The sequence below is a fragment of the Aplidium turbinatum genome, chromosome 11 (assembly GCF_918807975.1).
Source record: "Aplidium turbinatum chromosome 11, kaAplTurb1.1, whole genome shotgun sequence".
Classification (NCBI taxonomy): Eukaryota; Metazoa; Chordata; class Ascidiacea; order Aplousobranchia; family Polyclinidae; genus Aplidium; species Aplidium turbinatum.
In genome coordinates, this window is record NC_137482.1 from 526,396 (window position 1) to 539,899 (window position 13,504).

Genomic DNA, 13,504 nt, shown 5'->3' on the forward strand with positions numbered 1-13,504 from the left:
CCTTAAAAAGCCATGTGCTGTTTGCCCAAAAATGTTTTGTTTAATCAACAATAACATGTCGCTAAGAGCCTTATTGTTTAAGTGATTTTTAGTATCACAGTCTTAAACACTGTGGCACATGTAAGGTGTTTTGTTTTTGAAATGTACTGGTGCCATGAAAAAAGATGATGATATTTTTATTATATCCATTGAATTTTTCCATTCCAGTTTGATTTTAAAATATGATAAAATGATATTCTACACTCAGATCAACCGATTAAAGTACGAGATTTAGGCATGCCAAAGTTGAAAAGGCATGAAGTGGGTTCGCTGCAATCCGTTTGCTTGAACAATGTAGTGAACCACATGGATGTATGGTCTGCTCATTATAGAGAAAGCTTTGCCGGATGTGAAAAAATTTTGTATATTATTGGACCATTCGATGACCTAAGCAGCCACTTTGTTGTAAATTTAATCAAGAGGTTGAAGAAGCGGAAGAATTTGTGTAGTTTGTATTTAAACTTGCTTGTCACTCCAACTTTAACTGAGATAGACTTTTCTGATTGTGGAAGGATTGTGAGCAACAATATCATGAAGCTTGTTGCAGCCAGATGCAATTGTCTTAATGTGTTGAATTTAAAAAATTGTCACCAGGTTTCCACAGTTGTCCTTGCTCTTTTAGTGGAGACTTATGGTTGCAGTTTGAAGAAACTTGATCTCTGTGGCACCAAGTGTGATGATGAGGTAGCAACATGCATAGGTGCCTGTTGTGAGAAACTTAAATATCTCAATGTATCAAAATGCAAAGCACCAAAGCTAAATGAAAAGGGGTTTAAAAATCTGTTTCTCAAAGGAAGGGCTTTCGAAGATAGCAGTACTCTTGAACTTACAAAATTAGCAAAGGCATTGTTAGTTTTCAATATGGATATGTGTGCATTTGCAAACATTGAAGAATTTATCATTATGCTGCTGGTTTGTTTTTGTCCACAGCTGGAAAATATCACCCATGACAGCTTATGGGATGCTGTCATGCGCATCAGTCAGCGTCCAGAAGGACCATTACTGTTGAACCTTGTAGGTGACGCAAACCAATTTCCTGGTTTTGATGTTGAATCTATAAAGTCAAAAGGAAATTTTTCTGATTTTGTTTCCTGTATCCCTCAACTGCGACACCTAACCATACAATACGGTTTTGAGAAAATGGGGAAAGAATTCCTGGATATTGTTTTCAGATGTGGTTCTAACTTACAGACAATTCATTGTGATTTTACTTTGCCATTTAATTATATTTTGTATGTTGGATTTCTTTGTCCAGGTTTAAGAACTTTGCAATTGTTTGTAAACAGAAAGGACGTTTGTGATCTTATAGATATTAAAGAATCCTTTGAAAATCAAATCACTACAATTTCACAGACTTTGGATGTTTGCCACAAGCTTCCTTGGTGCCATCTTGAAGTCTTATCAATTGAGTTCAGCCATCCTTCTCCGGAGTATATTCATGTCCTCAAGGAAATTTGTTTCAACTCGAAAGATTCCCTTCGTCATCTCAGCTTCAGGTGGAAGAATGATCCAACCATCAATGACTTTTTAGTTTGGGGAGTTGAAAATAAAGTTCTAAAAAAATTAAACATTTTAAAAATTCCATTCTCTCAAGTTACAATCGATACTCTGTGGCTTCTGATTCAAGATGATAGTGAGTTGACACGACTTGATATTTTTGGTTGTGCAAGTATTGTCAGAGGAGATTATAAAAAATTATTTGATTATGTGAAGAAAACGAATCTGAATGTCACTTTCTTTTGCGACATCGTCTGTTGAATTTGTTCCTTCTAAGCAGTAAATCAAGTATGGATGACCTAAGCTGCCAATCAAGTATGGATGACCGACGAAGTTCTAAAGCTCATGGATAAGAGAAGAGAATCGAAGAAAGATCTGAAAAATTTCAACTCATTAAATAAGGAAATCAAAACTCGATGTAAACAACTGAAAGAACGATGGTGGAACCAACAGTGTGACGAGATTGAGCGCAAACCATCCATTGCTCACATCCAAGTGAAGAAGATGCAAAAGAACTCTGTGCACTCCTGCACAGGCTGCATCAAAGCTAAGAACGGTAACATCTTGCTGGAGAAGGATGAAATCCTCGAGAGATGGGCTGAATATATCAGAGACTTGTTCGACGTACTCGTGGAAACAAACCTGCGATATCGAAAGAGATGGATGGACCACCGATTCTAGAAAGTGAAATACGTCACGCTATAAAGAAAGCCAAATTGAAAAAAGCTCCAGGCCCTGATGCTGTGCATACAGAAACCCTTAAGGTTTTAGACGATTTTGGAATAAAAAAGTTGACTGAAATCGCGAATGAGATTTATGACAGCGGAAAAATTCCGAGGACCTATTACAATCGATCGTCATCACATTACCGAAGAAACCCGGGGCGATTGATTGCGAACTACACTGCACAATCAGTCTAATGAGTCATGTCACCAAAATTTTTCTGACCGTTTTACTCCATCGACTACGCAGATGCATCAATCCCGAAATCTCAGATGTGCAATGCAGATTTGTGAAAGACAAAGGAACTAGAAACGCCACATTCCTAATCAGAACACTTGCTGAGAGGTCGATAGAACACAGGGAAGACCTGTACCTCTGCTTTATGGACTACAAGAAGAAGAAGAAGTTCTTTTATTTTGCATCATCAGCACATGCGAAAAACAAAACAATACAAGATTACAATGTGAGCTAGGTTGTTTGCTGATGACGATGGGAGTGACAGAAGGACCGAACTGGTCATCGAGTCTGCCACACCCGAGTGGTGTCATGGCTTATTTAAAATGGAACGGTGTCGAAGTTGAACGCAAATATTGATTGATTGATATATTGATTGATTTGATTGATAGATATATATTATATACAAATGCTTTCGACTACAAATGCTTTCGACCTACAGCAAAGCTTTCGACCGCGTTAGACATGAGCCACTCATGGAGATGCTTGACAGCTTAGACACAGATGGTAAAGACCTTCGACTTCTCAGAAATCTCTACTGGGATCAATCAGCAGCAGTCCGGATAGATGGCGAGCTGAGCAAGTGGACACAAATTCGGAGAGGTGTTAGACAGGGGTGCGTAGTTTCACCTGATCTTTTCTCACTCTACGGCGAAATGATCTTACGACATCTAGATGACGAAGAAGGCGTCTCTGTAGGCGGACAACATTTCAACAACATAAGATACGCAGACGACACAGTACTAATCGCCACATCAAACTCCAGCTTACAAAATTTACTCGACATAGTCATTAAGCAAAGCGAGAACCTTGGACTTAATTTGAATGTAACAAAAACCTTCTGCATGACCATTTCATCAAAAGAAATAACTCCAGTATGCACTATCAAAATACAAAATACAACAGTCTCACAAGTAAATAGTTTCAACTATCTGGGTTCTATGGTCACTTCGAATGGTCGATGCTGGAGCGACGTAAAATCAAGAATTGCACAATCCAAACAAGCTTTCATCAAAATGGACAAAATACTGAAATCTAATTCAATCTCTCTAAACACTAGAATAAGAATTTTACATGTGTACATTTGGTCAGTTCTGCTATATGGCTGTGAATCCTGGACTGTATGCCCGAAGATAGAGAAGAAGATCAACAGTGCTGAAATTTGGTTCATTCGTAGAATGATGGGAATAAACTGGACGGATAAAATCACTAACGAAGAAGTGTGGAGACGCTCTGGGTGCACCCCTGGCGTCCTCATCACAACTATCAAAAAAAGGCAAATGACATTTATCGGGCATGTCTACCGCAAACGCGGAATTGAACACTCGGCAATGATGGGGCGATTTCCTGGTCAGAGGCACCGGGGACGTCCACGTTTGGAAATCTTCAAAAATCTTTCAACATGGACAAACCAAAATTTTGAAAACCTAATTAGAAGTATGGACAATCGATCGTTGTGGAGACTCACGGTAGCCGACGCCTTATTCAGGCATGGCCGATGATGATGATGAAGCAGTAAAATGCAACTCCACAGGAAGCTTGCAATTTTTTAACTATATCACTGTGGCAGGAATAGAGTTACATTGTAATTTTGCAAATGAATTTATGAACCAAAGCTAGTGAGTGCTTTTGCTTTTTATCGTGTATTTTATTATTGCTCACTTTATTTTTGAACAGATTAGATTTAAGTCCAGACCCATTCATATTATTAAAATTTTGCTTGATTGTAACGTAATTTGTAACAATCCCGTAATTTGTATTGATATTTGCAATTATTCCCAATCGTTTTTGTAAAACGATAAAATAGAGGAGACTTTGGTAAAACAATGCAAAGAGTCAGCACTTATGTTAACGGTCTTGCGAAACATTGGTCATATCTTTCTTGATGTCGCTTTGTTCCTTATTCTTTGCATTACCTAAATAATGTCTTTAACTGAATGTATGTTATGTCTTTAATTTGAAGAACTGCATCTTTAAAAATATTATTGTCCCCATTTTCAGCAATAACGTTAGTTTTTGCATAGTTGTTTCCATTAGCAATTGACTAGTAGACCGCATGTTTGTTCCCTGTCATTATGGTAGCATGCGTAACTTTTGCATTGTGTGATTACTTGCATAATGCATATTTCAAAGTCGTGAGTAACATGAGCCGTTATCATAGAAACAGCACATCAATATAATCTCAACAAAACTTTCTCAAAGCTGTGGTGCTCTATATTGATTAAGAAAGTACGTAAATTCCCAGACATTAAGAGCAATTTACTATGCTCTAGTTCACTCCCACCTAATGTATTATCTGTTGGGGTCGTGCGTCTAAAACGGAACTGTATCCTTTAAATCTGGTACACAATCGCATCATTTGCTGTTTAAACTTCACCAAGATTAAGGACAGAATTCCCACCAAATCTCTTTTAGCAACTTGCTACAAATCGAAGACATGTTTTTAATAGAAGTATGTAAGTTTGTTTATAAAAGCAATAAAGGTCATCTACCAGCAATTTTTTTGAGTACTTTCGTCCTAGTAATGAAACTCATAACTATAATACCAGAGGTGCTAAAAAAGGTATGCTTTTTAAACCAAGAATGCATACATAGCTTGGCCAACGCTCAATTAAATTTCTTGGAACAAACACTTGGAACAAATTCCCGGAACAGCTAAGAAACGTTCAAACAATTAGTATGTTCTCTAAAAAATTAAAACTGCACTTAATGCCTGAGTATAAGTAATTGGTATAGTACCATCAAACTGTTTCTACTTATTCTCACCGTATCTCGCTAATTACTGTACATTCGCTTTTGTCTTACCAGTATGCTGTGTTGTATGTATATGCCATTTTGTATTTCTGCATCGTTTCTTGTATTCCTGTTTTTATATTGTACTGTTAAATTTCGTATGTGTATTGTTTTTTATGTTGTATATAATACATATTAAAGCTTTGGTAGAGAGTTTGCTTTGTTGAACCATAGAGAAATAAAACATAGTAACTTTAGCGGGTTTAGTATACTTTATTTCACACAAAATATAACATAATTAAATAAAATAAACTCAAACGTTTTCGACACGTACGTGTGTCCTCATCAGGAATTAAAAAAATCAGAAATTAAAAAAATAATATATATTTGCGTTCAACTTCGACACCGTTCCATGTCAAATAAACTATGATACCACACGGGTGTGGCAGACTTGATGACTAGTTCGGTCCTTCTGCCACACCTATCATCATCAGCAAACAACCTAGCTCACTTTGTAATCTTGTATTGTTTTTCGTTTTGTTTTTTCGCATATGCTAGTGATGCAAAATAAAAGCACTTCTTCTTCAAACAAGTTCTTGTTTCTGACAAATAAACCATTCAATGATTCTAATGTTGGTGGTTGACTTCAGGTGACTCGATTTGTAGATGTCAGTCACCAATCGGGGGTGTCCCGATAGCTCAGTTGGTTAGCACGTGACTTCTGGAGCGAAGTTCGACTCTTGGGGTGTGCGTTTGGACAACACACGTTAAGTAATGCTCCATTCAGCGCAGGGGCGTATCCTCAATGGAAGCAAGGGAAGCATTGCTTCCCCTGTCAAAATTGAAAAAAGAGAAGCTGATATTTTTCAGTAAAACGATTTCGTAATTTCTTTACCTAAATGCGATTTAGAACGGTTTTTAACTCATGCCCCCCGTATGATTTTAACTCGGTTTTAATTTTAAAAAAGTTGGAAGCCAACGGAAGCGAAGATTCGTATTGCATCCGTTGCTCTCGTTTTTGCAATAAGAAGAAACAAGTTTGAAAGAAAGGAAAAAAGCAGCGCAAAGTTTTCGCAATTTAGGTTTCTTTTAACTAATCGCTGGAAGCGATTTAAAAATTGCTTCCAGTCGCGGGGTTGCCAGATTAGCCAAATTCCGCGAATTAGTTTTTTTTTCAAATAACTCTTCAAAATGCATAATAATCAATATGTCTCTAATATTGTAACCTTACCAGATGAAACCATATTCAACATTGTTCAATACATGTTCTATACTTGTTTAATACTCGTAATGTGGCGGATCAAAACTCATCCGCTACTTTTATAGGCTAACTTGCTATTTTTTGGGCTACTTTCAGAATTATTTTTGCTACAATTTATTAAAATCCACTACAAGTTATAAAATATATATGTAAATTTTATTATTTTTGATAGAAACTGGTAAATATATCCATTTGACCTTTTTTGTCTAATATTTTCTTTGTTTTGGCCTTTTCTTTGTATTATTTTGACTTTAAGACTTTTTCATAGTCTGGCAACTCTGCTCTGTTGGATGTTGTGCCAGTGAGCTATGTAATGAGAAAATCTAGGGCACTGTTATGGTTATAATATCGGCCTTGTAAGCAAAAGTTTGAGCCAAATGTTGGCTTTACACTGTTATCCTGGCTGGATAGACTTTGGAATAAGACATGATATGTGAGGTCTAAGCTAGACTTGACTTTGTAGCTGAGTTTTTGGTGTTCTCTAATTATAGTCGCATTTTTTTGCCCTTTGCCCGTTCGTGTGTAAGAGCTACCTTTAATAAGTTAATAGCTGTTTATCTGCTAATAAATTTCATACAAAAATTACCCTAAAAGTGTTTCCAGAAAGCAGTATAATTCATTATTTGAGTGTAATTTTGCAAAAATTTTCCGGGGGAGCATGCCCCCGGACCCCCCTAGAAAACACGTGCCTTCGGCACGCTCTATTCCCCCACGAGTTTCATTGCTTCCCTTGCTCAACCAACCAGGATACGCCACTGATTCAGCGGCACCTAATGGATGGAATAATTTCCCGGCAACAATCGGAAACTTCACTCTGTCAATCTCGGTGACCAGGCAGGAGGCAGCGAAATTTTTTTTCCCACAAACTTTTTGTTGCTTCGCATAGAGTTTGTATTAATACCGTGTGAATGCAAACATTTTTCGTTGGCGTGTTTGGTTCAGTGGCTTCATCTTGTGCCTTATGTTCGTGAGGACAACAATTCGACGCCCATCGAAGTCAATTTTTTTCTTTAATAATTTTTGCGGTGCACAAAAGTTTTTCAAAAAGTATGACAGAATCAATTTCTTTTCTCAACTTTTTAAAGCTTGACTAGACTAGGTGTGTCTCCAGGCTACGTTATTTTTCAAGTTCAATGTTTAGATTTGGACCTGGAGGGCGAAAATTGGCTGCTGACTTTGAAAACCGCGTGAAAAAAAATGAATCGGTTAAAACAGTCACGCTCGCCTCGCGGTAACCAGTTCGTGGAAAAAAAATTCGCGAACGGGCATGCGTCAGTGGTTCAAAGCCTTTACAAGTATGCAAAACTGCCAGGATTAAGCTTTGCAAGAAGCTTTCCCAGTCTGAGGATAAAGATTCAATCAATTAGGCCTATGGTATAGTTAATAGTAGGCATAGGTGATAGGCCTACTTGTATTATAAAAGCAACAGCCTCTATAAAAGGACAATCAAATCTTTGCTGGAAGTGAAACTTAACTTGAGATGCCCAGTTATAAAGTAAAAATAAGAAGTTTCTGAAAAATGTTGTTTCTGGCCAATCGACCAAGAAAAACATTTTGAAAATCAGCACATGATAAATTTATGTGTTTTGAGTAGGTTACCTTTAAAACATTCTTCTTCACACTAAGTGGTGCTAGAGCGTTATTTTTACACAAGATCACGAGACAGAAACCACCACTAGTCTGAGCGTAAAATGCGAAAATATAGGGCCGCCTGGAATAAATTGCGACCTTAACAAATTTGGTATCGTTGGAAAGCTTAATTCCTCTAGTTTAGGATTATCACTCTCCTCCAACCAGGGACCCTTGGCAAAAAAAGTTGTGGCCGTTTTTTAAGCAACACCTTGCGCCGCTAGTGGCGCAGCTAATCTAGCTATGTTTTCAGCAGAAACAGCAAGCCGTATAAAATTCTGGCAGTCGAATTTGCTCCGGTGACCACTGACCAGCTTATTAGCCATGTAGTGGTATCCATCTTGAACTCTGAGCGTTGCGCAAAAAGAAAAAAAAAATAGCCATGAGGTTTGTAAGTAACTAGGCAGTACTGAGTAGGTTTGGGACAGCAAAGATTCTTGATCTACCACTCTGCACTGGCTGCAGTACTAGCCTAAATATCACAGAACTGAGTACCGTACCAGGCAAGCCTACCGTAGTTTAATTTGTTTTGGGAACTGTTTGCAAGAACATCATTATCGGTACCGTAAGTTAGCCTATGTCAGGTTATTCATATAATTTGGTTTGCAACAGAAGTCAAAACGTTAGATAGGGTACCGGGCAGCAGGCGATACACATTACACAGGTGCACTAGGCCTATAACAGTGTACAGTACGGTATGCTGGGCTATGATGAAAATTAAAGGAAACAGGTCTAAATGTTTTTTACATGCAGCATGTCTTATCATCTCTAGCTTATGTTAAATTTTTGAATTTACTGTTGTTCTTTTAGTTGAGTTCTCTTTCATTTAACATCTTGGATTTTAAATGGCATTGCATGCAGGTGTGAAGTATTTGTACCAATGAATGCAGTATGGTAGTAGTAGTAGGCCACTGTTACCAGTGCACTGGTGCACAAACTGACAAAGGAAGGGTGTTTATTGAGACCTGGTAGCTTCTAGTGATATCCATGCAACAATACGTTTTCTGGTAATTGCACACACTATCAGTTAAATAAGGAGGCCAGCCTACCAATAGGAGCTATGGTTCTTGTTACTTCTGAGACCACCTGTAAAGGCTATAACATATTCAGATTTAGATTAACTTTGAAAGAGCAAATGTTCTGTGTGGCCATTTTTTTCCTAGGTCTGATGTTAGTTTTCTCTCTTTACAGCTTTAAAGATTTTTATGAAATACCGGTAATGATTTCTAAGTTGTATAGCTTAGTTTATTAAACAGTTAGAATTGATAGACTAGTTTTCAGATGTTATGGAGATAATTGAATAATGGAAAATCAGAATCAAGCTTTTTATAATGAAAGTTTATGCATCAAATGCCAATGTCATAATTTATCAAAGCCACAAGAAGTGAAACGAGGTGGACTGAAGACATTAATCAGCTATGCACAAAACATTGGTGACAGTCATCTTTATGACGTCAACTGTCTGTCTCGCTAAAAGGAAATCCTTTACCATACACTGCAAACCCAACTTACCTTGGAGTAAAACTTGACCGGCAGTTGACCTACAGACCCCACATCGAGTCACTCCGTGCCAAGGTTACCTCGCGAAATAACCTCTTGAGAAGCCTAGCAGGAACAGGATGGGGAGCCCGAGCATCAACCTTGCGTACAAGTGCACTAGCCTTGGTCTACAGCTCAGCCGAATATGCCTCAGCTGTGTGGAACCGCAGCAGACACACAAAAAAGATGGATGTATGCATTAACGACACCTTGCGCATCATCACTGGCTGTCTCCGCCCCACACCTACTGCTTATCTGCCAACTTTGGCTGGCATTGCTCCTGCTCATGTCCGTAGGGAAGAAGCCTCTTACAAACTGGCTCTACATGCGAGACTCGATCCTCAACACCTTCTCCACAGTCACTCCCAAACAAATGGACCAGTCAGACCTCAACGCCTATCATCAAGGCGCCCATTCCATCGATACGCTATACAACTTGTGGATAAGAACTTCAGCTGCATGGAAACATGGGCCCAAGAATGGAACGAGCTGCCACATATCCCTCCCCAGTTTTCAGTTATGCCAGCACTCTCCATCCCTCCTGGAGCAGACCTCTCAAGAAAGGCATGGGTCACATTGAACAGGATCAGATGTGACGTTGGCTGTACTGGAGCTAATCTGTTTAGGTGGGGGTTGCATAATTCGCCGATATGTGTCTGCGGAGCGGTAGAACAAACAATGCAACACATACTCCACGAATGTTCCATCTTACGACCCCCAAGTGGAATCACTGGTATTCGACAACTGGACCCAACTACCGTATCTTGGCTGCACGAGGAGGCATTGCCAATCTAAGCTGCTACAAGTCAAACGAGAGAAGAAGAAGAGAGAGAAGTCATCTTTATCAATATCTAAAAGAAAAAGAAGAGAGCGAAAGTAGTTGTAAGGTGCATGAGGTGTGTCAAAAATTACTTGCTGTTTGCTCATGCTTGGAGTGGATGTGATACAACTTCTGCAATATATCAACAAGGTACCAATATAATTAATCAGCTTTGGTAGCAGTACATTTTAATCTTGCTTTCAGTGTTTTATCTATAGTGTTTGTTACAGTGTTTTATATATTTCTGAACTGCTTACCATGCTTGTCTGAAAGTACATTTTTACCATTTTCTGATCAGCTTTTAAAAGATATGCAAGAATTCAGATGGCAGTCATTACCAAATCCACTCAATATTATTCTAATATTGTAATACTTTTATTTGGAATGCCAATGTATGGAGTGTATGCACACATTATTTGGTGACAATGATTAATTATGTCATCTGTCTTGTTGCTTAGGAAAGCTAAAGATGTTCAATTACCTGAAGAAGGAAGAATTTCAACAATCTGCTGATGTATTTGGGAGATTAGATTCTACACGTGAGCAAATAGCTGATGCTGGAAGAGATTTGTTATTGAAAAGGTTAGTTACTGGGACTGTATTGGTGCACAGTTAATTAAATAAGAAGAAATGAAAATGTTGCTGAGTAGCCTACCAGTCTGAATGAGATTCACCGATAGTAATGCTATATTTTGTTGATCCATCAAGCTTTAGTGCAAAACCTGCCGATTCACTTGGCCAACTACGGTACGTCAAGTACATGCAGATGGTTGCAACAGCTTCCACTGTTCATCCTGAAAGATTGCCACCACCGAAGCTGCAATTCGTTTTCATTCCTTCAGAGTACATTTGCAGGTGAAATAATAGTGCGTAGCCTAATGGTATTGTAACACAATACCCGTAATCATTTAGTCTAAAAGCGTCTTTGCTCTATAGATTATACCACTTGAAGATATTTTTCAAGAATTGTTTATTGTCGGTAACTTCAAAATATTACAGCAAATTGCGCTATTAAACTGCGGTAAGGAAAAGATGCAAGTTATAGCAAAACAAGTTGCGTTATAATATGACTAGCATAAACATGTGGTGTAGGTGGTGTAGGTGGTCTACAAATCAAAAATTTTATGGCAGCAAGACTTGATTTATCTAAGTTGATATAAAACTGTTGCTTCAGGTATGTCAGTGGAAGCATCTTGACACTGAAATCTTGGATCTCGCACAATGGGGATGGAAAGCTGACGCAGCAGGTGCAGTTATGCCAATAAACGCCAATTTAGATCCGGCACCAGAATGGCTATTGAACGTTGTACGATGCAAATGCAAAGAAGGAACAAAAAATCAATGTGGTACAATGTCTTGCAGCTGCAGAAAACATGGCTTAAAGTGCGTACAGCATGTGGAGAGTGTCGTGGGGAAACTTGTTGCAATCTCAGTTGTGTACAAGAAGACTGCCCTGAGGATTGCGACGGTTTGATCATGTTTCAATAAATGATCTGTTCTGCCAACAAATTAAAATCAAAATTTTACTTGTATGCATGTCATCTGTGGGAAAATTATCATCAACGTAACATTAATCGCCTTCGTGTTGCCTTCAATAATGCATTTAGAATTATACACAATTTGCCTAAACATTACAGCGTACGTGAACATCAAGTCTTGTGCAACATTATAACATTTGATGCATTACTTCGGAAATATGTTTTTTCTTTTGTTGGAAGATGCGAAGTATCCGAGTGGTTAGCGCGTTGGGCTCGCATGTGAGAGCCTGCATGTTCGACTCCAGCCACCCGCACTTGCTATTGTTTCTCTGGGCAAGAAACTTTACGATAATTGCCTCTACCCAGTGATCGATTTCGAGTAATGGGTAGTACCAAATTTAAGTCATAAGTAGAGTAGACAACCGGAAACAAACATTACCGTCGGCTGCAGCGTGGGTCAGGTGTATGTCGGAAGGCGTACACCGATGCATAGCGCTCAAGTCCGCTTTCCCGCAATGCAGGATAAAGATAAACAAACAAACAAACTCTATTGCCTCCCTGATGAGGTCCGATTGCCATCGTATATCAAATTATCGTCTTCATTATAATAATTCTATGTATGCTGATATCTAGTTTTGATGGCTGCCATGTCATCTGATTGTTTTTATCGTTCTGAATACTTTCAGTTCTTCTAACTTGCAACACTACCGTACCATTGTCTGTAAACTTGTAACATTAGATAGCCTATTTAGTGAGATTTTGTGCATTTGCAGTTTGTGTATTATTTCGTTGTTGTTGTTCGTTATTTGTGCATTTGCAGTTTGTGTATTATTTCTTTGTTTTGTATATTGACAGCTTTGTCTGATGCAAATAAATATTATTGTTTGTGTAGCCTATTGCCCAAATTTGAGCTACCCGAAAGATTCCACTGGATAGTTGAGCTGTACTCCTCAGACATGGCATATCCACTAGCAGTGTGAGTCGAATTTTCACCGTCGACAAGAACGATAGTTACACGCCTTGGGCACTGGCAGCAGTGACCGAGTGGTTAGCGCGTTGGGCTCGCAGTCGAGAGCCTGCATGTTCGACTCCAGCCACCCGCACTTGCTGTTGTTTCTCTGGGCAAGAAACTTTACGATAATTGCCTCTACCCAGTGATCGATTTCGAGTAATGGGTAGTACCAAATTTAAGTCATAAGTAGAGTAGACAACCGGAAACAGACCTTGCAGTCGGCTGCAGCGTGGGTCAGGAGTACGTCGGAAGGCGTACACCGATGTATAGCGCTCAAGTCCGCTTTCCCGCAATGCAGGATAAAGATAATAAAACAAAAACACTCCACGGCATAATTATTGAAGTAAAGTTTTAAAAATTTTCGCATTTTTTGTATAATGCCCATAATATACTCTCGCCACTTGTAGCGTTTAGTTTCGTCATTAAACCGGACCTGGGGTCAAAATGCCCCCTTGAATCATTATATGAAGCTCCGTTATGTCTAAAAACGATTTTTGGAACAAATGTATTGGATCTGCAATTATCAATGGGCTGAGAGT

At 38.7% G+C, this 13,504-nt stretch overlaps 2 protein-coding genes across 2 annotated transcripts; both read left to right on the forward strand.

Moving 5' to 3' along the window:
- Window positions 1-276: 276 nt before the first annotated feature.
- On the forward strand, window positions 277-1,797 carry LOC145779652 (uncharacterized). Its single transcript, XM_082591290.1, has one exon. It carries the CDS (start codon window positions 277-279, stop codon window positions 1,795-1,797), a length of 1,521 nt encoding a protein of 506 aa, XP_082447416.1.
- Window positions 1,798-10,477: 8,680 nt separating this feature from the next.
- LOC145780016 (uncharacterized) lies at window positions 10,478-11,835 on the forward strand. The gene is made up of 4 exons (XM_082591717.1): window positions 10,478-10,625; window positions 10,934-11,057; window positions 11,184-11,330; window positions 11,650-11,835. The coding sequence occupies exons 1-4, from the start codon at window positions 10,547-10,549 to the stop codon at window positions 11,738-11,740; spliced, it is 441 nt and encodes a 146-aa protein (XP_082447843.1). The 5' UTR covers window positions 10,478-10,546; the 3' UTR covers window positions 11,741-11,835.
- The last annotated feature ends 1,669 nt before the right edge of the window (window positions 11,836-13,504 follow it).